Source organism: Cibotium barometz, chromosome 19, assembly GCF_041138505.1.
Source record: "Cibotium barometz isolate CiBa-2024 chromosome 19, ASM4113850v1, whole genome shotgun sequence".
Lineage (NCBI taxonomy): Eukaryota > Viridiplantae > Streptophyta > Polypodiopsida > Cyatheales > Cibotiaceae > Cibotium > Cibotium barometz.
Window position 1 is genome coordinate 5,254,182 of NC_141064.1, and position 27,060 is coordinate 5,281,241.

General features: G+C 43.9%; 1 protein-coding gene across 2 annotated transcripts in view; it reads left to right on the top strand.

Moving 5' to 3' along the window:
- The window catches only part of LOC147628132 (putative choline kinase 2), a 68,862-nt gene extending 42,495 nt beyond the window's left edge, over positions 1-26,367 (top strand). The window contains exons 3-7 of one of the 2 annotated variants that reach the window (XM_086813164.1): positions 3,254-3,367; positions 3,483-3,678; positions 23,849-23,966; positions 25,807-25,958; positions 26,049-26,367. In XM_086813164.1, coding sequence (XP_086669290.1) covers positions 3,254-3,367; positions 3,483-3,678; positions 23,849-23,966; positions 25,807-25,958; positions 26,049-26,138 — 670 coding nt within the window. In that variant the 3' untranslated portion in view covers positions 26,139-26,367. The remainder of the gene's footprint in view (positions 1-3,253; positions 3,368-3,482; positions 3,679-23,848; positions 23,967-25,806; positions 25,959-26,048) is intronic. The other variant, XM_086813165.1, reaches the window with a different exon arrangement.
- The last annotated feature ends 693 nt before the right edge of the window (positions 26,368-27,060 follow it).

Below are 27,060 nucleotides of genomic sequence, written 5' to 3' on the forward strand. Positions count from 1 at the left end.
CGTTCTACGAGGTGATCCTATGGGGATTTGACAGTTGTGCATGATGAGCCAACATTGTGGAAAGAGGCAATCAAACCGCCCGCCTGGAAACAGGCTATGGAACAAAAACTCGTATGGCTCACTAACCCAAGACTTGACATTTTCTATTGCACATCCATATTAAATTAGTATTTCAATGCTCTGAAGGAGCCACATTCGAGTTCAATGATGAGGGTTGTTCACTATCTAGCGAGTACCTATATGTTTGGACTTCACTTCAGTCGTGGGTTCACCGTGTGTGGTTACACGGACTTTGACTGGGCCGGTGATATCGATTTCCGGCATTCACATGGTGGTTATTTGTACTCACTTGGATTTGGCTCTTTCTCTTGGTCTAGCAAGAAGCAGGATACCGTTGCAGGTTTTTCAACTGAGGCCGAGGACCGGGCCCTCTATGACGCCACCACTGAGGCTATGTATCTCTGTCGGCTTCTTGAGGAGATGCACGTTCCCATGGACACCGCTACTACCATCTACGTAGACAGTCAGAGTGCGATTGCCCTCACTGGCAATCCTATTTTTTCTAACCGTACCAAGCATGTTGGTATTCATTTTCACTTTACCAGGGAACAGGTTGAGCTTTGTACCATTAGGCTCCAGTACATTCCGATGGCGGATAACCATGCCGACATTCTTACAAAGTCCGTCAATCGGCCCATCCTCGAGCGTCTTCATCACGAGTGGATCGGCATCGGTCCTCCACCGTCACCCTCAGCATCTTGAGAGGGGGACCATCCTCAGCATTTGGATTATCTATCATTGTTGTAACGGGCACATGAGTAAGTGAAAACCTTGTGAGGGCAGTGCTCATGTGAAAACCCACTACAGAGCATTTACCATCTTGCATACCCTTTGCATCGCATTCTGTTTTTTGTGTTTGGGACGCATGTGTGAATGAAAACTCATAAGGGTATTCATGCATGTGAAAACCCCTTGCATTGTGGCATTGATCCAGTACAGCCCAAACTCAAAAGACAGAGACGAACGCATGATCTACACCTGCAACAACCAACCCTACCCAAAGCCAAATATTTCATCATGTTCCTCTTCACCCAATTACCATCTTCATCATGTTCTCTCATGGTCCCCTTTTGGCCCGAGCCCCGGAGGTGTGTGACAACAAGCCCAAAATGGCCCAAAAGGCCTCAATTATAAGCCTTCCAAAGGCCTAAAAAAGGCCTTTTTACCAGGTTGGGTTGGCTGGCTAACAGGGCCAGCCGACCTGGTAGCCGTCGGCTCTACCCTCTACACACAGCAGCAGCCCGGCAATCATCTTCATCATGGATCAACACCATCAAGCCATCGGCTCTACCTCCTGCACACAGCAGCAGCCCAGTTGATCAACACACATCTTCATCAACCTAGCACTGTAGCAGCCGTCGGCTCTACTCCTTGCACACAATAGTAGCCTGACAACCAACGCAAACATCATCATCGAGCTTCATCACTGATCCGGCAGCGCCCTGCTTCACACCATTCGGCATCTGGTGCTCCACTCCATAGGATTGACACCATCATCAGCAACAGACCTGCGTTTTGCAGCCTTTGACATCCTCACGGGTGCCACCGCTGTCCTTGACGTGAGCTTTCATCACCGACTGGGCCACTTGCTTAGACTTCGTCTTTGCTTCTTCGCCAGTCTACTACTCAGAGTCCCCTCACATCAGAGGCTCTCTTGTAGAATCCCCAACTTTCTAGCACAGAAGGCTTTGATTTTGCCCCAAAACTGATGTATGCAAAAAATCCCAAAAAAATTATGTACCTCTTGTAGCATTTAGGGCACGTGGTGTACATCAGAAACAGTTCCCATCATCATACCATTTGCCACCTGCAAAACAATCTTCTGGTATCTCTTGGATACAGGTTCTTGTGGTAGGATAGTAGCACATGGTTGCAGTAGTGGAGGTACAGGAGGGAACCTTAGAAGAGAAGATCCTTGTGGAGCTGAGTACAGTGGAGCTGCCACAATGAAGCATGAAGATGAAGCCAATGCTGGACATCCATCCTTTGTAGATGACTCGTTAGTAGTGGGCCAAGCTTCGAGAGAAAAGAAGAAAGAGCGCCACAAGTCAAATTCAAGGCTTTCCAACAACTCTTGGACTGCTTGTCATTTGGGACATAACTTTGTACATACATGCATCACCACGCTACCACATTCCCAGTAGAGGGGGGGGGGGGGGGGGGGATATTATCTTCATGGTAGTGAAAATGTGTAATGGGTTAGTAAATAAAAGGGTGCTAGGTGTTTATGTAAACTAGCACTTGTTTGCATGTGAACTAGGGCTTAAATAAATCGGTTCTAGTGTGTGTGAACGACCGCTAGTGTGTAGGTTCATTTATTTGTTGGAACTGTGATTTAGAAGGATCTTATGTAAGCAATGATGTGTAAAGGTGACACTTGTTAGGGACACTTGGCATCATGCCTTGACATGCGGCATGTGTGGTGGCAGCATATGCACACCCCTTGTAAAGGGGGCCTCTCCTATAAAAAGGACCAAATAACATAATACAAAATGCTTCCCATGACTCTCTTGTATGCGTCCCTTAATCCCCTTGTTAATCCTTGTTAATGTGCTGATTATCTTGTTGGTCACATCAACTTTAGTTGCACTTCTCTCTCTAGTTGTGCCTCACCTTCCATTAGGGACCAAGTGTTCTAGTAATAAATAAACCTAGCCTCACCATTAATACAACCTAGTTATGACCTTAGTCACATCATTGATTGTCCCTCCAATCCTTGAAACACTTGACTCAATTGATGGTGGCTGGAGATGAACAGTAGTTATTTTTTTATTTTTATTTTTTTTCTGGGAGAGAGATCCTACTATCAGTTAACATTACAACTCACTCATCGTCCCAGTCAAGCTGATGATGAGAGCTACGAAGTCCATCCACGCGGCCCTCAGAAGAGAGCTACGGCTGCACTTGACCACGGAGAGCGGAGCGGCTACACGGGAGTCCTCTTGGAGGGAAGGGGTCAGAACACGAACGACGTCGACGATGAGGCTTTGGAGGGCGCGGAGGAAGATGCCGCCGAGGAACCCAAGACCTCTCGGTCCTAGGAAAACACTTTACCGCTTGAACTACCACCTCATTGGCATGAACAGTAGTTATTTAGACTCTGATAATCCAACTTTATGATGAAATTTTCGTAGTACAAATTGTGCTTCCATGTCTATGGCATGTATCTTTGCTGGAAATTCCTTGCTCAAAGGTGCAATAATTCGGTGTGGGCCTCTTCAACCTTGTGCTTTCAAAAACCACCAGATGCCCATTGCGTTGAAAGTTGTTCTTATTGCATGCCAGCAATTACATACCCCTTGAAAAGGTCTATCCCAACCTGTCATGCACAGAAGAGCTCTTTATCTTTCGTGCTTTTAATAAGAGGTAAGTGAGGATTTTGTTTTTATAAATCATGGCAGCATGCTATGCTTGTTCCGCAGGTTTTGGATTGATAAGGCTCTGGAGATCTGCCCGCCAATTTGTCATGAAGAGTTTCAGTTGCAGACTTTGAAGGTAGAAGTGTCAGAACTTCGAAGCAGATTATCAAAGTCAGGAGAGAGGATAGGTTTTTGTCACAATGACTTGCAGTATGGGAACATCATGATGGATGAGACAAATGGTGTTGTTACCATCATAGTAAGACCATTCAGCACATACTTGTTTTGTGTAGTTTATCTGTTTACAGGCTTTTTTTGTATGGTTTGATTTTCTTCCTCCCTTTTTTTTTTTTGAAATGTGGTGTCAATTTATGTATCATTATTGAAGTAGTTGAAGTTTTCATCAGGCCATCCAGAGGGTCAAAGTAAGGAATGATGTGGTAGTCATCAGCCTTTGAGATTTCAAATCTCTTTGCAAGCACACACCTACCTGTATGCATACACACGTTCATCTATGTGTGAGGACAGTACTAATCTTACTAATCAGTTAAACATAATGAAAGATGTAATCAATGAAGCAGACTGAGTGGAAAGCAACGTATTTGCAACGTTTATTTGTTGTGTTGTTGGACATTGCCCAAGGCTCTCTTAAATAGAGCACAAAAGGTTACATATGAGTTGTCATGTCCTTTTGTGTGGAGATGTGTCCCTTGATTTGAGAGTTATGCCTCTTTGGATGAGTGGTTGTGTCTCTTGGAAGAGACATGCCATTTCTGGGTAACCCTTGTGTCAGGTTGCTAGGGGCTCTTAGAGTTAATACAATAATTAATGAGTAATTAAGGAGTTCAGTCACCAATAATGGCATTCCCTCAAAAAAAGTGACTTTTGTGGTTGAAATGATTTTGTAGAAGTTTAGGGTATTGTTGAAGATCTTTGTCAACTTTGCTAGGTCAAGTTAGAGTCATGCAAGTTTGTCCATTAAACAAAAACTCCATAATGATCATTTAACGACTTTCTTTGTTTGGAATATCAAGATCCTTTTCTTGAACCACTAGTATGCATTTCTTTAGCCATCGTCGACAATGCTTATTGGGAGGTTGATAATGTTTTTGAGCTTTGAATTTATGATGTGAATGTCTTGCATTTCTTGTATCAATTGATATGCCAAGGCCACTTTGTGTTATATAACAAGCACAAGAGGTGTATTGCCATAAGCGGCTCAAAAAGGAGACATGAGAAAACTCTGGCAGCGTAAGCTGCTCATAAACAAGAAAAGGGTGATTTTTCCCCTTGAAAATTCACTATCTTGGCCATATTGTTTTGAAAGATGGAGCACGCTTGGATCTTGCTAAGATCTAAGTGATACAACATTGGCCAAAGCTGAAATTTGTGGAAGAAGTGGGAAGCTTCATTGGGTTATGTGCTTACTGCGGGAGATTCACAAATATTTTGTTTTTTTTCCTGTTGCATGATTTAATGAAGAAGAAAATAGTGTTTAAATGGACATAGTTAGAAAGGGATGCCTTTCAAAATCTTAAGAGTGCAGTCATCTTTGCACCTCTGCTCATAATTTCAGATTTTAGCATAGAATGTGATGCATATGGGGTTGCATAGGGGTTGTTTTTAACCAATGAGAGTAGGTGGTTGCAACATGCAGAGCTCCACTTGTAAGCTTTTGAGAAGGAAATGTTTGGCATGTAATTCATGCCCTTACCATGTGGTAGCACTACCTTTTGGTGGCTGAACTTACTCTTAAAACAGACCACTGAAATTTGATATATTTCGTCACTCAAACTAAGGTGTTTGAGAAACATATGAGATGGGTAAACTTCCTCTCAATGTTTCATTTTCAAATTTTGCATACTCCTAGAAAGAGGAATGGTGGATGCACTCACATGCAATAAGGGAAGGGTATTTGATGATGCAAAACTGTCTGTGGTGTGAAGAATCTTTGCCATAAGTGATGGCATGAATGTCATGCTCCCCCTTATGCTAGTCATAGAGGGCTTTTGTTTACAACCTACGCATTTCCAACTCACACTATTGGTTGTGAGAAGGTCAAATTTGAAAGGCATAAGGCACTGGGTTTGCTTCAGCCCTTGCCGATTTTAAATCAGCCCCAATAAAGCATAGAAATGGTCGTCATCATGGATTTACCTAGGACTCCACAAAAGAATGATGCTATATGGACTGTTGTGGACGGGTTTAGCAAGCAAGCACACTTCATCCTTATAAGAAAGAATATCAAGCTGGACCATATGGCAAAAATATTCTTGGATGCAATCTTTAAGCATCATGGAATGCCCAAGTTGATTGTGGGGGATAGAGATCCCATGACCACAACTCTCTTTTGGTGGGGGTACTATTTGCTAACATGGATACAAAGCTGAATTTGTCTTCGGCATATGATTCACTTTTGGATGACTAGAGTGAGATTGTGAATTTAGCTATGCTTGATTTGCTGAGAGGTCTAGCAAGCAAGCGCACTTCATCTCTGTGCGAAAGAATATCAAGCTTGACCATATGGCAAAGATATTCTTGGCTCAAATCTTTAAGCATGATGGAATGCCCAAGTTGATTGTGGTGGAGATCCCACAGCCAAAACTCTCTTTTGGCAGGCACTATTTCTTAACATGGATAAAAAGCTGAATTTCTCTTCAGTATATCATTCATAGATGGATGACCAAAGTGAGATTGTGAATTTAGCTATGCTTGATTTGCTGAAATGTTTTGTTTCGGAATGGAAGTCAGAATAAGAAGTATTTGCCACTTGTTGAGTTTTCCTACAACAACACAATGCATACTTCTAAAGAGCAAGGCACCCTTTGAAGTTGGTACGACAAGGTGGTGTTGCCACCCATCCTTCGAACCGAGGATGAGATATTTGTTGCAGATGAGTATGTACGGGATTTGGATACTATGTTTGTAGAAGTATGCAAGGCTATTGAGAGATCTCGGGAAAAGCATAAAGGAACAAGAAATAAATTGTGGAAAGAGATGGATCTCAAGGAAGGTGATTGGATATTGTTGAAATTTGAGAAAGCACACCTTAAGCTTGGGAAGAGGGTCAGTCCAAGAGATATGAAGGTCCTTTCCAGATCTCAAAGAAATGTGTCTTTTTGGCTTGCCTTGACGGATCGTGAGAAGATTCATAATGCTTTTCATGTGAGCCTCTTGAGAAGGTATGTGGGGATGGAACGTGTGGAACTGGTTTTGGATGATCCACCGGAAGTGGATGAGCTTGAAGAGATTCTACAACCTTAGCATATTGTTTTTCATAAGGAATGGAACGGTGCCAACCGCAAGTTTGTTTGTCTATACCTTGTGAAATTTAAAAATTATCCAAAATGGGTGGATGAGGACTGACTTTAAGGAGAACCACGATTTCCTTAAAGCTTAAAGCTTACCTTTAAGGAGTACCAAAATGGGTGGATGAAGACCATCTTTAAGGAGCATCATGATCTCCTTAAAGCTTAAAGCTTAACTCTAAGGAGGACCAAAATGGGTGGATGAGGGCTAACTTTAAGGAGTACCATGATCTTCTTAAAGCTTAACTTTGAAGCTTGTCAGTTGCGGTCAATTGATTAGAAGCCGGGGGGGATGTCACTAATCTCCTAATTTATAACATGTGTTTACGTGTTAATCCTAGATTATGATGTGTGGGCTTCATCAACAGCTTCCATGAAACTTTATCTTGGACATGTTCCATGAGGAGTCCGGTGACTTGGTTGGAGAACTCTGTAGGACATTTCCAATAAGCCGTGTGCCTCCCTATGCTGAGTGTTTTCAGAGCCAGCAATTTGAAAAGTTGCATGTGTGTGTTTTTTTTGGTTGTTGCCACCTCAATGCAGTGTCCATTTCCACCACCTCAAAGCTCCATGGGCTTTGCAAATCTTCACCTGGGTTGCCACCTCCAAGCTGTGTGAGTTCTGCCACCTAAAAGCTGCGTGGAGATTAGTGCGCTGAGCTGCACAAAAAAAAGAGTCCGCTGTTCTGGAAGCTTTGATGCGGGTGTTTTCACAAGCTTAAGCTACACTCGTTTTGGAGAGCTTTAAGTGGCGTTTAAGTTGGCAAAGATTTAAGAGTAATGATATGTAAGATGCACAAATATCAAGCGTAGTAAAATGGCGTTTTAAGGTGCATGAAGGTTAAACCTGGGTGCTTTAACAGGACGCGTGGATCTTGGAACACTATTGTGGTAAACCATATTAAGCACACAACTAAAGACAAATCCAAAAATTGTGGCTTTGCACAATCACACCATACAAGGGTATTGGCAAGCACTCACACAATATGCCGGCCTTTAAGGAGGTGAACTACTTGGCACCAATTCAATACGGTGATCCTTTGGCCGTATGGGATCGGCAATGCATTGGCAAAACAATCTCTATTCTCACTTAGAAAATTCAGCCTATCACGAGTAAGAGAATCTACATGCACATTGCTATGTTCCACATCATCACGTACAAAAACCAAGTACAAAGAGACACTCTTTTTGATTGTTTTATTGATTTGTACATGTGATACAACGGGGATAGTGTCACCAGATTCGCTTGCATCTATAAGATGCTCTTGGTCTTTGTACATAAAAGAAAGTTTATTTGTTTTGTAGTTCTTGTGGGGTTCAAGGCGTGCATGCCACGGTTTGCCAAGCAACACATTACATCCATTGAGAGGTGCAATAAGGAAGTTCTCATGGTCGAGATTATCCTGGATGTGAATCCGCAGCTTTCCAATCCTTCTCAACAAAAGCTGAACATGCATAAATTTCAGGTCCCATGTCTCCCACTTCAATCGCCAAGGCAGCTGCCATTCGGGTGGAGATGAAGTTGTCAGTAGAGCAGTCATCAAACATTAATAAGGCGGGCTGATCCTTGAGTTGTCCCCATGCCTTGCATACCATTCTATCTTTGCTTGCATGACTCGTATTACCTTGCAGATCTGGCACCATATTTATATGCAATTTGGGCTCTTCTTCCTTCTTGCCTTTGTTATTGCATTGAGGCGATATGTGGTCTTTGCTACCACATTTGAAGCACTTGCCTTCACGCATGTATTGCACTCTTTGTTGCCGTGACAAACAAAATGTTCCCTTCTTATACCAAGGCTTCTTCTCCTTATTATTTTCAGCTTTCGGGGCATCCTTGGCATCCTTAAAATTCTTCTTAGGTGGCTGTCCACCTTTATGCAAGTAATGACCAGCTTTGTCCTTGCCTTTTCCCATGCTCATATCAATCTTAGATTGCACCCATTTGACATTGAGGTTCTGAGTGGCCAAAGCTGAATTTATGAGCTATTGTATCCCCATGTTGATAGATGGGTTGAAGGCCCAACTCAAACTTTCTCTTCTTCTCTTCATCTATCTTCATAAAGGGAACCACTTCCAATAGTACTTTCCAAAATTTTGATACATAAGAAGTCATTGATTCCCCTTCTTTCTGGCCCAACCAATGCCGTTGGGCCACTTTTTGCGTATGTTGTTCACGAAATTGGGAGGTAGAAACGGAGCATAAAATTTGCTTTTAAATTCAGCCCATGTAGCAATGGTGTTGCCGGAAAGCTCTCGGCCAACCACCAATGTGTTGCAGTCCCCTTCATGTACATGCCAACACGTCTAAGCTTTGATCCCTCTGTGAAACCTCCCTCATGAAAAGCAATCTCAAACTGGGAGATGAAAGATAAAGCTTTGGTAGAGTCATACTCGCCATGGTAGTTCTCAAATTTTACAGATTTCTCCTACCTTGAACCCTTTGGCGCCCTCTTGCTATGATGCACATCCTCCTCACCAATGTTGGCTCTTCTTTTGCCTTTGTCTCCATGAGGAATGTAACGGTCCAATTCCTTCCTAGTGGGTTTCCTATCATGTGTTCCTACAAGTGAAGAAGCATGCGTGTGAGATGGGATTCCATGAGTAGTAGAGGCACAACGAGAGGTTATTGTCACCTCTTCCCTCTCTTGTTGAATTGCAGATTTCAGCTTTGTGGAAGCGGCTCCAAGAGGATTTGGACGAGGTGCCCTTTTGAACATAAGCTCACCCTCTTTTCCCTCCACAACATCACCATGATCAATGAGAAAAGAGAGTGCCATCTCTCTTGGTTTGACACCCAATTCAAGTGCAATAGTTTCCAATGCATCATTCACAAAAGCTGAGTGCCTTTGTGCATCCAATACCTGCTTAACTTCCGGATCTTCATGCAAGCTCTTCAATTGGGTGTCTTTCTCACGTAGCTGCCTCTTGAGATTTTCCATCTCAGCATGTATAGCATCAAGTACATTAGTGTCTTTCACCCTTTCTTTACCGCGGGACGGATGTCCCTCATTTACACAATCACCACGGTCTTTCCCTTTACTACGGGACGGCTGTCCCTCTGGTGCATAATCACCGCATGATGCATGAGATACATTTTCAGCATAGTGTTCGTCATTTGCATGAGTTCCATGGTGTACATCTTCGACAACCTGTTCTCCACTAGATTGCCTTCTTGTGTATACATTCACTCCACTACCTGGATGGCTTGCCATAGTGTTTAAAAGCAAGATAGGATTGTCTTCCACACGAACATCCTAGGCTCTGATACCAATGCAATAACCCCAAGTAGGGCTGAGCACAATCTTGTCACAACACACACTTAAAACTATTAATACTTTAAACAAGATGAAATGGCACAGAACCAAATGAGATAGCAATGCTGAAATTTAAATGACACTGCAATAGGGCCAGAAAGGGCCGACCCCCCTTGTAACTTGAAGACATGTGCCTATAAATATGCTGGTGCCAGAGTGTGCACAAGCAATCTTTCATGAAACCTACAATCTTGAACAAAAAGATAGACTGTAGTCAAAGCTGATGGGGAAGAGCTGACTACCTCACCACCCAGCCCTCAAGCATGAGGTTAGATCAAGCTATGAGCCCAAACCTTCGTCTCCCATACGAATAAGTATAGCTTCTCTTCACATATACCCCAATAGTTGGTCTTGGTTCCTTCAAATCCTCCTAGAGGGAACCCCAATTGTAGACACAATCATTCCTATCCACGAGCACATGATCCCATGACACAGCTAGTAAACTACCATAGTTGGTCTAGACACAAACTTGCAAGGGAGGTACAAGTACTTAGACAGACCTTGTGAAAGCATGCATAAATCGTTCTAATTCATTGGGTCTGAAAGCCTAACACGTGCTGTATAAGTGAGTGAAACGCACATGATCCAAGGGCAACAGTTGAATACTATGCAATAAAGGGATGCAACAAAGGGGGAAGTGAAAAGGGAGAGAAGGAAAAAAAAAGGAAGGGGACTGTAGCCCTCGTTTAACCATTCAGTCTTTGTAGTGCTTGGAGAAGCTAGAGCACTTGGAGCAGCTATGACCTTGCAAGTGGGAGGAGAAGCCAGAGCACTTGGAGCAACAATGTCCTTGCAAGTGGGAGGAGCCTGCCAATGAGGTGGATGCCACCATTTGGTCCCTTCACCCGTCTTGACTAGTGTTTCACACACTAGGTGGAACCAATTTGCCAAAAGTGGCCTTAGCTGCCAAAAATAACTACTTTTAAGCTTTTTTCCCAAACTTGCTCCCCAAGTTGGAGCTAGGCGCCCTGTTTTGTTCACAGACCTGTCCAAAAGTAATAATATGTCCAGCCCTTTGTTAATAATGTGTGAAAACATTGACTTATCATTTTAATGATGAAAACCCCATAGTGCTCAAGGGAGAAAAGCAAGGGCTAAAAAGATCTGGCCGACTCCAACAAAAGGGAGGATGGGCTGAATTCGTAGAAGGAAGAAGAGGCAGCAGTTGGGAACACTCTCTCTCTTGCACTGGCTGTACAATAGATTCGGGGTTGTTTCAGTTGGCCGACTTGCACTATGCCTTCTACACTTCTTCCAAACCTCCCACAGAGCTGGTCTACTTCCTCCAGTACAGCCACATGGCTGGTCGCTTTCTCCGAGAACTTGACAAGGTTGATTGACTCCTTTCTGGGAATGTTTTTGGAGGAATCTGGGACAGTTTTAAGAGCTCTTCTGGGGCTTGTTTATGGACTGTTTTTGGGGTTGATCTCAGAGCCGACGAGCTCCTCTGGGGCTGATTTATGGATTTGTTATGGGGGTTATTTTGGCATGGAATTCGGGGCTGTTTTGGGCTCCGTGCCGGGCTGTTTTATGGACAGTTTGTGTCACAAACGGGCACGTGTATACGGAACCAATTTACTACCAAAACAGCATACGTACATCAACCATTCCTGTCATATACATGATTACCATCATTGTGAAACATTATATGAGCATACACAGCCTGCAAACATAAACCAAATTGCACATGACACAGCACTAGGGGCTGAAGTTGGGCCAGCCCCCCCCGAGGTATCTTTATTACCAACAGAAGTATTTATATGTACAAGATGCGGGTGCCTGGAGAGTACACACTCATCCAGCTGACACCAGATTTATCGAACTGTGAAAACATAGGTAAACACAATACCTGCACCTCCTGGGTCACCAACCAAGGCTGAGTGGCACCAACCACTCCTATTGTGACACCCTCAGTCGCCAACCAAGGTTGGGCGATCACCAACCACTCTTGTAGTAATACCCTCGGTCACCAACCAGGGTAGAGAGATCACCAACCACTCCTATACTTTGATAGAGCGGTCACCAACCCTCTAACAAAGTGCTGTCCCAAACCTGCAAAGCAATAACCAGCCATGGTTTTGGCTCACTGGCCACCCACAGGTTCCACCAGATCACATCCCCAGGCCTGGTACTTGTCTAGGGACATGTTTGCTCGAGTTTCGTCGTGAGAAACCTCGTGCAAACTTGTAAAAACAGCCAATAATGGCCCTTACAATAGTCGGCCAGCTCCTGTTGAGGCTCTGTTCACTCCGTCCAAGCCCCGTTCTCAACAGAGTAGCACAAAAACAGTCCCAACAGCCATGTGCTAGCTTCTGGAAACAAATCTAACAGCCTGCAACCCTGTAGATGCAGTCGGCCAACCCTGTAGAGAGAGAAAGAGAGAGAAATAGCAGCCAGCCAACCGTGGGACTCTTGCTCTTGGCATGTACTCCACCTGTAGCTCATGCAAATGAGTAAACTTGCTGTTTTTCCTGTCCAAACAGCTCCTAACAGCCCACGCTTTTCAGATGAGTGCTCTACAAGTCAGGGCTTGCCCACTTTGGCCCTCCCACACCGAGAATAGCAACTCGTGGAGCTATTTGGGAGTGCCCGGGTGCCCATCTCTCATAATTGGCCTTGGTTCAGTCCAGCTTGATGTGAAAAATTACAAGTGTGTCCGCCCACACTTAAAGTGAATGTGAACCCTGCACCCAATAAACCTTAATAACATGAAATAATGAATAAAATGGGTTAAGTGTGCACACTTACCACCTGCAAACACATAAGGAAACCATATGAGTCCCAAACAGGTGTGCACACATCCACGGGTTGTCCAGGCATCCTCGGTGCCTGTGGACATTCACAGGCAAAATACCAAGCAATGTCCAGGCATCAAAAACAAGTCATCCATGCATGTGCAACTCACATACATATGCTGGTGCACAAACATAGTGGATGAAATCTCCCAACTTACATCTTGTACATCCAACTAGCCCATTCACAGGCGTCGTCCACACAGGACCAAAAAGTACTCACCCGGGTAACCACCCTTCCATGAGTCCAGAGTCACTCACTAGGGTTGCCACCCTTCCATGAGTTCATAAATCATGCCAGGAACTCACACCAGGATACCAATCCTTCCATGGAGCCATTCCACATGTATTCAATCATGACATCATTCCAGACGTCTGCCAGAGAAGTGGTGACATACCCCCCGCCTTCTAATTAGTTGCCCGCAATTGAAAAGCTTCCAAGTAGGCCGCAAGAAGATCTGGATAATCTTTAAAATATACCTTGTCCATCCACTTCGCATCAAGTGCGGGATAGTTCTTGAACTTCACAAGGTACTTACGGACAAGCCTGCCTCTAGCAGCTTTCCGTTCCTTGTGAAAAACAATCTGCTTAGGCTGCAATACCTCTTCCAGCTCATCAACCTCGGGTTGATCTTCCATAACCGGCTCCACCGGCTCAGGACCAATATATCTCTCAAGAGACTGACATGGAAAGCATTATGAATCCGCCAATGATATGGCAACACTAGCCTGTAAGCTACCTCATTGGTCTTTTCCAAGATTTGAAATGGTCCGTAATACCTGCAAGATAGCTTCGGATAGTTACCATCTTTTACTCATCTGCTGCAAATATCTCATCCTTCGTGCGAAGGATAGGTGGCAAAATAATCTTGCCATAAACAATCTCAAAGGGCGCCTTGCCCGTAGAAGTATGCACTGTATTGTTGTAAGCAAACTCTACCAGTGACAAATACTTCTCCCAATCTGATTTGCGATCAGCCACATAGCATTTCAAAAGATCAAGCACTGCTGAATTTGCAATCTCACTCTGCCCATCTGTCTGCAGAAGAGAAATTCAGCTTCGTTCCCATGTTATCAAACAATGCTCGCCAAAAGAGACTTGTGGTGCAAGGATCTTGATCCCCCACAATCGTTTTTGGCATACCATGATGCTTGAAAACCTGTGCCATAAATATCTTTGCCATATGCTCTGGCTTTATGGTCTTCCGTACCGGAATAAAATGTGCCTGCTTACTGAACCTATCCACAATAGTCCAGATGGCATCATTCCCTTACTGCGACTTAGGAAGACCTATGATAAAATCCATGGCAATACTCTCCCAAGGCTGATTCGAAATCGGCAACGGTTGAAGCAACCCCGGAGTCTTATGCCTGTCAAACTTAACTTTCTGGCAAACCATGCATTGGCGCACATAGTCATCTATGTCTTTACGCATTCTTGGCTAGAAAAAGTATCTCTCCAAAGCTTGTGTAGTGGCAAGGATTCCTCTATGCCTTGCATAAGGTGGTGCATGGCATTCATCCATCACTTTCTGCCTCAAATCCTTATGTACACATAAGCGATTATAAAACATCAAATACCCATCACGTACGGAGTAATTCGGGGCTGTTATGCCCTGCTGAAAACCAGCCCATATATGTTGAAAATAATCATTTGTATGATAAGAATTTCGCATATCTGATAAGTCATGATGATAGGCTACTGTAATAGCACTTACTTGAGGCCTTCGGGATAGTGCATTGGCCACTACATTCTTCTTACTAGGAGTATGTAAAATCTGAAAATGAAACATAGATAGGAAGTTTGCCCATCTCATATGTTTCTCAGATAGCTTAGTTTGTGTAAGAAAATACCATAGACTTTGATGATCAGTCTCAACGGTAAATTCAGCTCCCAAAAGATAATGCTTTCACATCGTGAGAGCATGAATCACTGCCAATAACTCTTTCTCGTAAACGTGCAAGTGGAGTCCGGCATGTTGCAACCGACGGCTCTCATATGCCATTGCATGGCCTTCCTGGTTCAACACTGCACCAATACAACTCCCACATGCATCACATTCCACCGAGAAGGGTTTATGCAAATGTGGAATGATCAACACCGGTCCAGTCATGATTGCTTCCTTCAACTTAAGAAAGGCATTCCTTTGCTTGTCACCCCAGTGAAAAGTAGCTTTCTTCTTTGTTAAATCATGCAAAGGTGAAGCAATCTCGGCGAAGAGCTTAATAAACCGGCGATAATATGAGCATAATCCCAGAAAACTCCTAATCTCATGTACATTCTTCAATTCGGGCCAATCTTTTATAGCCTGCAACTTGGCGGATCCATACGTTCTCCATCCTTGGATACAATATGACCAAGGTAGTGAATTTTAGCCAATAAAATTTCACTCTTCTTGCCATTAATGTAGAGCTTATGGGGACGAAGCTCTTCAAACACTATGGCCAAATGCTCCTTATGTTGCTCTTGTTGGGGTAAAGGCACTATGCCCACCCTTATAGTGTGTACAAGCCCATAAGTTATAGTACATAGTACACTTAGTACTTTTAATGTACTAAGTGCACTATGTGTACTAGTGCAATATACATGTGTGATAGGGGAGTCACACACTCATATCTTCATGAGTTGACTTATCTCCACAACTCTCTCTCTCTCTCTCTCCCTTGTGCTTCTCTGTGTATGTCTCTCACATGAATCTCTAAACCCTAATTCCTGTTTCTCCCACACAACTGGTATCAGAGCTAGAGGGAGGTTTGCCTGGTTCATTCGGAGCCTGTAGGTGTTGAGAAGGGCGCCCTTGAAGCTTTGTGAAGGGCGTTGGTTGCTCAGCGATGGCATGGAGCACTTGTACGTGGTGAGGCGTGCAAAAACTGTGCTGGGCGTAATAGGCGACAGTGAGTGAGGCTGGAGGAGGTCCAGTCGGCGCGGCAACAAGAAGCTGGGCAGCAATCAGGCGTGAGCGAATAAAAAGCCAGTGCATTCAACCTTGTAGGCGTCGAGCGTAGCTGGAGGAGTCGGGCAGCCATTTCTGCGCTTTTTCATACGCAGTCGTGTCAGCGTTTCGGCAGTACAAAAGGCAGGCGTGTCAGGCGCCACCCGAGCCGTCGAATGCAAGCGTAGGCTGGGCGACAATACAACCGGCTACCTTCGCTAGGCGAAGCGGGCGAACAGGCTGGTCCACAAGGCGGGCGTCAACAGGCTGCGTAAGCGTGGAGCGAACCCAGGCGGAAACACAGGCAACGGTGTAACACACCTAGGCGTCGGTTGACAGCATAGGATAGCTTGCTACGAAAGCACGCCTCGTGGCTTTACGCCTGCAGCAGCCAGGTGGAACAGGTGAAGGCGTTGGTGAACCTGACGTGAAGATTACACGCCTCGTGGCTTTACGCCTAGCGCATAAGCACCTCCTACGTTTTCAATACGACTGTAGAAGCCTGACGAGCAGCAGCATCATCATCGTGCAGCACTCTTTCTACAGCAACATCAGCAAGAATTGCCCCCCTCTCCTGCCAGCATCTGCAATCAAAATTCAGCCTGCAAATTGAAGAAAAATCAGAAAATTACAAGGTATTTTCCTCAATTTTTTTTTGGGATTTGCAATTGAGCAAGTACAGTAATCAATTGAGCAGGTACAGGCGCCCAATTGCTCAATTTTTGAGCAAAATTGGCAAAATTGGGTGACATTGGTCACAATCAGGATCAATTTGCAGGAAATTGGTCACAATCAGGATCAATTTGCAGGAAATTGGATGTTGAAATTTGGGGCTTTTGATGTAATTGTGCAATTAAGCACTCATACATGCTGTATGATGTGAAAAATCGCACATTTGGGCAAAATTGCAGCAAATTGCAGTGCAAATCAAGGGGCTTTTGTGCCGATTTGATTGATTTGCATGCAGGCAATCGCGTTTGATGCTGTGGATAATGTGTTGATGCCTTACAAGCACTCAATGTGCCTGTAAATCAAGGGGCTTTCATGTATTTGATGTATATGTGGCCAGGGGGAAGCATCGTGAACACTCTGGATGCCTTCATGTGCGTCAATGTACCATGTATGATCAGAAATTGATCTTAAATCAAGGGGCTTTTCAAGTTCGTATGCTTGTTGAGCTTGGCAAAGCAGCAGGCAAGACATTTATGCCTTGAATCCTCAAAAATCAGCTTGCAGTCAAGGGGCTTTTGCCCAATTTCTGTTCGGGACTGTTGTATGCAGTGTACAGGACTGTAAAAGTCTGATTTTCACTCATTTGGACAGCCAGGAGAGCATTTATTGCTATTGTACCTGCTGGTACAGATTTGGCACAGCTTTGTGCATGTTTTGGCATGGCTGTACACTGTTTTGAGTGACCAAAAGGTTCAATTTCAGCTGCTGTACTTGCCGGTACAGGTTTGGTACATCATTGGTGAGCACTTAGTACTGCTGTACAGTACTTTGGAAGGGCAACAGAGCACATTTAAGGTGCTGTCCAAAATCTGCAGCAACCAGATTTTGGTGTTTTCATCACAAAAAGTGGGAGAAAAGTTGCATTTGTGCTTCCGCAGTGGGAGATAAAGCTTGGGAGAACAACAGTGAGCACTTTGTGTGCTTTTGGTGCAGTGTTTGCACATTTTGCAGGGAGTCAGGCATTGAGAGGTTGCATATTGCTATGGCGACCACAGGTGAGAGCTCTTCATTGCTTCACATCAAGAAGCTTGAAGGCTCGCATAATTATGATATTTGGCAAACCCAGTGCTACAATGTGTTGCTCCAGAAAAAGCAGCACAAGCCTATCAAAGAAAGGGGCGTAATGCTCGCTTCTCTTACTGCTGAAGAGTGGGAAGATATGGATGAGCTGGCAAGATCTACTATCATGTTGTCTGTGTCAGACTCATTACTTTTCAGCATTCGTGAAGAGAAGACAGCTTGGGGAATGTGGCAGAGATTGCAGGACTTGTATGCCCAACAAAGTGCCTCAAGCAAAGTATATTGGTTGAAGAAACTCATAGGTCTTCAGATGAAGGAAGGGGCGTCTATGACAGCCCATCTAAATGAGTTTAATGGTATTGTCAGCCAAGTTATAAATCAAAAGTTGGCGATGGACGATGAGTTCAAAGCCACTTTTCTTTTATGCACTTTGCCAGAGAGTTGGGACACATTCAGAACAGCCACTAGCAATTCGAATGCTATGCTGTCATATGCAGATGTTGAGGGTGCTCTCCTTCAAGAGGAGATGAACAGGAAAAACAACTCTGTTGGAAAGTCCAATGCAATGAATGCACGTGGGAGATCCCAACGAAGGGGTAAAAGCCAAGAACGGGGAAGGAGCAAGTCCCGCTCCAAAAACGACTTGGAATGCCATTATTGTGGCAAGAAGGGACATATTAAAAAGCAATGCTACAAATGGAAAAATGATCAAAAGGAAAAGGGAAAAGACAAAGACAAAGACAAAGATGAAGCCAAAGATGTAAAGCCAAAGGACAAAAGTGGAGTCAAGATTGAAGAAATCAATGTGTCACATGCAGGTGGCAGTGAGGATGAGGTCCTATTTACGTCTTCACTTGATGCCCATTCACTTCTTACAGGTGGTCATGGTATGCACTCATGGATCATTGATTCAGGTGCCTCCTTTCATGTCACAGGTTGCAGAGACTTGTTTGTCAGGTATACTGCTGCTGGCAATGAAGGAGTGGTTTATTTGGGTGATAACCATGCATGCAAGATTCTTGGTAGAGGTGATGTGAGGCTTGTGTTTTCAGATGGCTCACAGCTTATGCTCCATGATGTCAGGCATGTGCCTGAGATCAAGAAGAATCTGCTTTCTACTGGACAGCTTGATGATGCTGATTATGTTACCACATTTGGTCGTGGAAAGTGGAAAATTAGTAAGGGCTCACTGGTTGTTGCCAGAGGCTCTAAGGTGGACACTCTTTATTTCATGCATGCAGGTGTTTGTCACCATGCTAATGTAAATGCAACCGAGCTGCCGGAAATTTCTATGTGGCATAGCCGGTTGGGACACATGAGTGTCAGAGGAATGGAGCAATTGTCTCGTTTGGGTTACTTGCCTTCTCTAAAGTTTTCAAGTTTTCAGTTTTGTGAGCATTGTATATATGGCAGGCAATTGCAGTGCCCCCACAAGAAAGCTCTTGGACAGAAAGATGCTCAGTTAGAGCTTGTGCATACAGATGTATGTGAGATGCCTCAGCTTTCTTTGGGAGGAGCAAAATACTTTGTGTCTTTTATTGATGATGTCACACGCAAGGTGTGGGTCTATCCTCTTCGTTTGAAGAGTGATACATTCTCAGTGTTTCAGAAGTTTGTTGCTCATGTGGAGAATCAAACTGGCAAAACACTGAAGGCTTTGCGTTCCGACAATGGTGGAGAGTATATGTCCAAACAGTTTCAGGACTTTTGTGATGCTAAAGGCATCAAGAGGGAGCTCTCTACTCCTTATGATCCTCCACAAAACGGGACAGCAGAGAGGATGAACAGGACCATTCAGGAGAAGGTCTGTTCTATGTTGTCACATGCTGCATTACCTCATGGTTTTTGGGCTGAAGCTGTTATGACAGCCGTTCACCTTATAAACAGGTCACCTAACACGAGGCTTGGTGGGAAAGTGCCAGAGGAAGTATGGACAGGGAAGCCTCCGTCATACAAGCACTTGAGAGTGTTTGGTTGCGTTGCGTACGTGCACATACGCAGGGAAATGCGCACCAAACTTGATCCTAAGTCTCACAAATGCATATTCCTAGGATATGGTGACAGAGGTGAAATGGGGTATAGACTTTGGGATCCCGTGAATAGAAAGATTATACGCAGCAATGATGTCATTTTTGATGAAACATGCATGTATAAGGAGCCTGCAAGGCAACAGGAGCCTGGCAGAGTCATCTTTGAGGATGATGGACATCATGGACAACAACAAAGGGCTGTAAATCAGCCATTACAGCAGGAAAACCAGCCCTTAAATGGTGCTGAAAATGGTCCAAATGGACAGCCAGAGATGGCAGAAGATATCCCTATGGATATGCCACAGTTAGAGGAGATACCGGGCATGATTTTTCAGCCTTATGGCATGGAACAGGAGCCACCAATGGATGATATGCAGGCTGGACAGCAACCTGCAAATGATGGTCATTGGGTACGGAGGTCCACAAGACCCTCCAGAGCCCCTGACAGGTTTGTTCCAGGGGTTGACTACTTGATGCTCACTGACTGTGGGGAGCCCTCATGTTATAAGGAGGCTTTACAGAGGACAGACAAGGCTCTTTGGGAGCGTGCCATGAAGTCAGAGATGGATTCTCTGCACAAAAATGGAACATGGAAGTTGGTGTATTTGCCTGCAGGCAAGAAGGTTTTGCCATGCAAGTGGGTTTACAAGCTCAAAGTTGCACCTGATGCAAAGCCAGGTTAGTGGCGAAGGGCTTCAAGCAGGAATATGGTGTGGACTTTGATGAGATCTTCTCTCCAGTGGTCAAAATGACCACACTTAGAGCTGTGTTAGCTTTGGTTGCACATGATGATCTGGACTTGATTCAGATGGATGTGAAGACTGCTTTTCTTCACGGTGATCTCCATGAGGAGATATATATGCAACAGCCAGAGGGTTATGCAGTGAGTGGAAAGGAGAAGTTTGTATGCAAGCTGAAAAAGAGTCTTTATGGGCTCAAACAGGCACCAAGGGAATGGTATCATAAATTTGATACATTCATGAAATCACAGAAATTCAGGAGAAGTGACATAGATCACTGCTTATACACCAAGAAAGCTTTGGATGGCATTCTATTGATCCTCATCTTGTATGTTGATGATATGTTGATTGCCGGGAAATCTCGTAAGGAGATGGATACCTTGAAGCAGAGGCTGCATCAAACCTTTGATATGAAGGATTTGGGTGATGCAAATCACATTTTGGGTATGCGGATACTTCGGGACAGAAATCAGCATGTGTTGTATTTGTCTCAGAAGGAATACATTGGCAAAGTCTTGCAGAGGTTCAATATGGACGGGGGGAAGAAGACTAGTACTCCTTTGCCTCCATATGTGAAACTCAGTGCTATGGACAGCCCACAGTCAGATAGAGACAGGGCTGATATGGCCAAGGTTCCGTATGCTTCAGCTTGTGGCAGTCTCATGTATGCCATGGTTGCTACTAGGCCGGACATTGCATTTGCAGTGGGAGTGGTTTCTAGATACATGGCCAACCCTGGCAAGAAGCATTGGGAAGCAGTGAAAGGTGTCATGAGATACCTGAAGGGCACACAGGATATGTGCATATGTTTTGGCAAACAGGATGCATTAGTGCATGGTTACACGGATTCGGATTATGCCGGTCATCCAGATAACCGGAAGTCTACTACCGGTTATGTATTTACATTCACAGGAGGTGCTGTGTGACGTGTCATGGATATCCAGGATGCAGAAGTGCACAGCCTTATCTACTACAGAGGCCGAGTATATTGCAGCCACAGAGGCTTGCAAGGAGGCATTATGGCTATCTCGGTTAGTGGTTGATTTGGGCTATACAGGGGATATTCCATTGTTGCATTGTGACAGTCAGAGTGCCATCCAGTTGGCAAAGAACCCTGTTTTTCATGCAAAGACGAAGCATGTGGATGTGAAGTATCACTTCATCAGAGAGGTGATAGAGAACAAGCAAATTCAGCTTGTTAAGATTCATACGGATGACAACCCGGCTGATCTGTTGACAAAGAGTTTGCGTCCGGAGCGGTTTGCTCATTGCAGACACTTGATGGGCATTGGATGAGGCCATTTTCAGCCTTGATATGGCCTTGTATATTATCATGTACATGCTGATTTTTCTTTTCCTTTACTTAAGGGCACTTTGCCTTTAAGTGGGAGGTTGTTGGGGTAAAGGCACTATGCCCACCCTTATAGTGTGTACAAGCCCATAAGTTATAGTACATAGTACACTTAGTACTTTTAATGTACTAAGTGCACTATGTGTACTAGTGCAATATACATGTGTGATAGGGGAGTCACACACTCATATCTTCATGAGTTGACTTATCTCCACAACTCTCTCTCTCTCTCTCTTCCTTGTGCTTCTCTGTGTATGTCTCTCACATGAATCTCTAAACCCTAATTCCTGTTTCTCCCACACAGCTCTCATCTTTAGAGGACACAATGATCTCATCAAAGAAACTCATAAAGCCCAAACTGCGTACGAAGGGCAGTTTTGTGAATATCTTGAGGGGCCACCCATATCTCATGATATCCACTCTTAAGATCGATGCGGCTAAAACATGCTGCACCCTCCAACCTATCCAAGATATCATCGATACGTGGTATCGGAAAGTTGTTCTTTATCGTCACCTTGTTACGTCCCGTCTTTCTTTTGCACCAGCAACACGTGTGAGCAATAAGGAGATGAACTAGGGTGTCAACCCTTTCTCAAGCAAGTCATTAACGTGCGCCATAATCTCTTCTTGCTGACTTGCACTCACCCTGGAGATCTATTCGGGGGCGTACTCCCAGGTATCACATCAATACGATGATCCTCGGGACGCTCAGGTGGCAACTCTCCTGGTAATGCATCCCTGAAACAATCACCATAACCACGCAAAAAGTCTATGCGCTCTCGAGTTAGATGATCTACATTTACATTCTCATGTTCAGATTGTTCTTGTACAAAAACCAAGTAAGAACAAGCTGACTTCTTCATTATTTTGGAAACCTGCACATGACTTACAATAGGTATGGTACCACCTAGAGTACCAGCTTCTATAACAAGCTCTCTACCTCTATGAACAAAGCTGATTTTCTTGGACTTACAGTCCTTCTTGGGCTCCATACGAGCATGCCAAGGCATCCCCAACAAAACATCACATCCTCTGAGAGGAGCAACTAAGAAACTCTCATGATCAAGATATCCCTGTATATGAATTCGGAGTTTGCCAAAGATCAGCGTTACATCAACTCCTTTACCCTCAAAAGCGGGATCTGCATTCATTTGAGTCCCAAAATCTGATACATCCAAGCCTATGGCAGCAGCCATCTGTACCGAAATGAAATTATCTGTGGATGCATCATCAAACAAAAAGAGTGCAGGCTGATCCCTCAACTGTCCCCATGCTTTACATATTGTTCTATGAGTTCATAAATCATGCCAGGAACTCACACCAGGATACCAATCCTTCCATGGAGCCCTTCCACATGTATTCAATCATGACATCATTCCAGACGTCTGCCAGAGAAGTGGTGACATTATGGGACTGTTTTGAGACAGTCTATCGGATGGCTTTCTGGAGCTATGTTTGTGTCTTGGCTCTAGACTGAGATCTAGGCAAGAGATGTGCTGATGCTTTGTGGAAAATCCGGTACTATATGCACCTGCACCTCTTTGTGTTTTAAAAGCTTCTATCTCAATAAAGTTCTTATGGGGGGCCGGTCGTTCCGGCTCAGTGCGGTGTATTTATATTGTATTGTTTATGGTTCTTCCATTGTGTTTCCATGCTCTGTCTGGTATTTGAAGTGTTGGTCTATTATATTATTGTTCCGCGTTCCCCATCTTGTGACAAGTGATAGCCCAAGTGGTGAAGGTGTTTGCTTACGACCAGGAGGTCCTGGGTTCAAAACCCCACAAGGTGCTTCCTAGGCGGCATTGCCTATGGGAGGATAAAAAGCACCTATGGGTGGGCACCTACGGGCACTGAAAAACGCTAACTACGTGAGGATCTTGGGCCTAAGGCAAGTCAGAAAAAAAAAAAGGGGAGAAAATGGGAGGAGCCCTGTAGGAGAGATTTGGGTTGACTAGTAGTGATTGTAATAATTTTTCTGTTGTCTACATAGAACAAGTTCTATATTGTTGTAGATTTGTTTCTGGTATAATGCAATCATGCACACACATTAATATGGATCCCAATGTACCACAAATTGTATGGCAGGGATTGGCCAACCAGAAAACATTTTATTCACATAATTAGTTTTCTTTGATCAATAATATTCTGGTTTCAACTTACACCATGATGTCAAAGGTTTTTTTTTTGGGGATTGTGTTGTGGTGTAGGACTATGAGTATGCAAGCTTCAATCCGGTAGCTTTTGATATTGCCAATCATTTTTGTGAGATGACTGCAAACTATCACACAGAGACATCTCATGTGCTGGACATCTCAAAGTATCCAGGTATGGTTTTGTAGTGAGGACCAGATCAATGTTTACTATGAGCAATCAATGTTTAAAGAAAATGGAGTGACACTCTTTTATGGTTTATGCATGATCATTCCCATTAATGATAGATTGTTGACGTAGAGAATGACTTTAGCCAAAATATCTCCATTCTGCAACACACACTTGAGTCTGTTGTACTCTTTATTCACTGCAAGTGTTGGAAACGGCCATTTCCAAGCTGAAACACAGGAACACTATTTCTCTAGAGTCCCTGTTTCCATTAGCGTTTTCGTTTCCATTTGTGTTTCTAGTTTCCTAGTCTCCCTGTAAGATACCCCCCACCCCCCCCCCCCCCCCCCCCCCCCCCCCCACCCAAAAAAACACACACCCCCCCCCCCCCCCCCCATTTCCTCACTATCTTCTGATCTACCCCAAGTTTCTCCTTTATTTCATTCGACTTTTTCGTCATTTCTATTTTTTAAAAAATATTTTTACTTTTCATATATACCATGTGATGTTAATGCCGTTTCCTAGTTGTTTCCATTGTGCAAACATCTACTGTTTCCATCCCATACAACTATGGTTTAATAAGAGGTTTCTAAAGCAGTATTCCCTTTCACCTGAATGCCTTTGGGTTGCTGCATGTATACGTCCTCTTTCAAGTTTGCCTTAAGAAAGTTAGACTGCACATCCATCTGCCATGTAGAGTTTTGACCAACCAAAATGGGCTGCAACTGAAAGCATCACCTGCACGGTAATAGCCTTAGGTATAGATAAGGTCTCGTTGAAGTTCATGTGGCCCATGTGTGGGATGGGCTCAGATTACAACGAACACCTGGTAGACAAGAATGTGATTTATTTTAATAAGACATAAAAGTCTCAGTTGAACTATTGGAGGACTGCACATTCTCCCTCCTTCACGTGCATGGGATGAAATGCTTTCAGTGAGTGAGTTGAAGGATGGATATCTCCATTTTCATTTTCAACTTCTCCCTTGCTAGAGATTGAATTATTTACTAAACTGGGGGTTTACCTTTGATGACCATTGCAAATACCAAGTTTTCCAGCAGTAGTATATATTCTGGCAAACTTGAATATCGCCTCCTTGCAATCACCTGCACTGCCTATATTCTGGCAAACTTGAATATCACCTCCTTGCAATCACCTGCACTGCCTCTATTCTCAGCCCGGCCTCAAACCAAATTCATCTGTTTTTTTTTTCCCATGTAGGTATATGCCTCAACGACCTGGTAGTAAGTGGATTACAAACTGCCACCAAGGGCATGCCTACGCCTTCCTCGCAAGCTGCTGGGCTTGTTTCATTCACTCTTTCTCCAACATGGGGTTGGGGTACTCTTTGAGCTTCTTAGGAAGGTTAGCATAGTCAATGGGCTTCTTTTCTTTGGGAGGAGCTGGTTTACGCGGGATATTACTTGCTGTTTCCACAAGGGTTGAGCTCTCGTCTGGCCTAAATTTTGACCATATAGATTCACGCCTGCCCACTTGCTTTACCCTTCTTCTTCGACTTGATTTAGAGGCTGAAAGTAAGTAACGGGGCCGTCACTCGACCAGGTACTTTTCCAGGCTAGGCTGCACACATACAAAGCCTTATTGGAGCCGCAGATTGGTGAAAGTTGAAGCTTCGCCGATTGATTTGTATGGACAATCTTTGATTAAATGATCCACTACACACTATATCTTCCCTACACAATGTAGGTTTTATATTGACACCCTTTAGCAGTAGTGTGCTGTTATGGCCTCCATGTTTTATAAGCATCTTTAAATCCTTACTAGTAGAATCACATTCAGCATTTTGTGTTCCTTTCTCAGGCTCTTTAATTTCCTGATTCTGCAGACTTTGAGGAGCGTTCTCGATTTATTGAAGCATACCTGAAGGCTTCAGGTAGTGTTAGTACAGCTCTGCCTGAAAGGGAGGAACTCATAGAGGAGGTTGAACGCTACACACTTGCCAGCCATATTCACTGGGGACTGTGGGGGATCCTTTCTGTAAGTTGTCTTTTTGCTGTTGTGTCATTATTTAAGCATCAAAAGAGGGGATATGAATCAAGGTTTAACAGACTCTAAAATGCTGTGCAGTCAACTTTCTCGAACATCGACTTTGATTATTTGGCATATGCACGGCAGAGATTCAAGCTCTACTATAGTAGCAAGCCCTCGCTCCTTTGAAACAATTGGTGTTTGATATTCTTAATTTCAGATTAAATTAAAAAACATATTAATTATTGAATGTGCCCCTCCTGCATGGATTCTTTTCGTATTCACTATAGTGAATATATATTGTGCTGGTCTTCACGATGTCAAAAAAATTAGAAACCTCATTATAACACTTGCAAATAAGGGGGCAATGGAGTTAAAGTTGTTACGAATGTAATGGAGATGAAAATTGATTATATAAGTGAGCGTGTTCAAAATGTGTCAAAGTCATAACTTTGCTTAGATGCAGTTCAGTAGGTTTAAGGAATGTTTTTTTCTTTTTTTTTTTGGGATTGGAGAAACCCACCAGGTCAATGTATGGACGTACAGATTCTGTGAGAAACCCACCAGGTCAATGCGTGGACGTACAGATTCTGTGAGCCGTGTCTTGAAATTTGGACACGGCATAGAACCACAGCACGTCTTTTCTCTCTCTCTCTCTCTCTGTGTTACACATGCGGGTGCGCAAGCGCGCGCACACACACACACACACACACACACTGCCCGTGCACATAGACACCAACAAAAAATGTGTCGTGTACATAGCAGTTGAATTGGAGTAAGTATGCTTCTGAATGGTAATCAAGTTTGTGAAGCATTTGGCATGGCAGGTATGGCTCTTTAATGTTTCCATTGATTGTGAACCTTTGACATTAAGTAGCAGATTCACTGTACTGGTGGCTACAATTATTTGTTGTCTTGATAGTAGTATGGTTTACCATTGTTGTTGCAGTGCCTTGGTAGGCCGTAGTGGCAAGATAAGCGTTCAATTTGACCATGATTGTGAAGGTGTAGCTAAGGTGTGTCATATGGGTTGCACACATGGATGGTGTGCCATAGTGATAAAATGAACTTCTAAGTCAAGGCGGAAAGTAATGGTTGAAAGCTAACCATT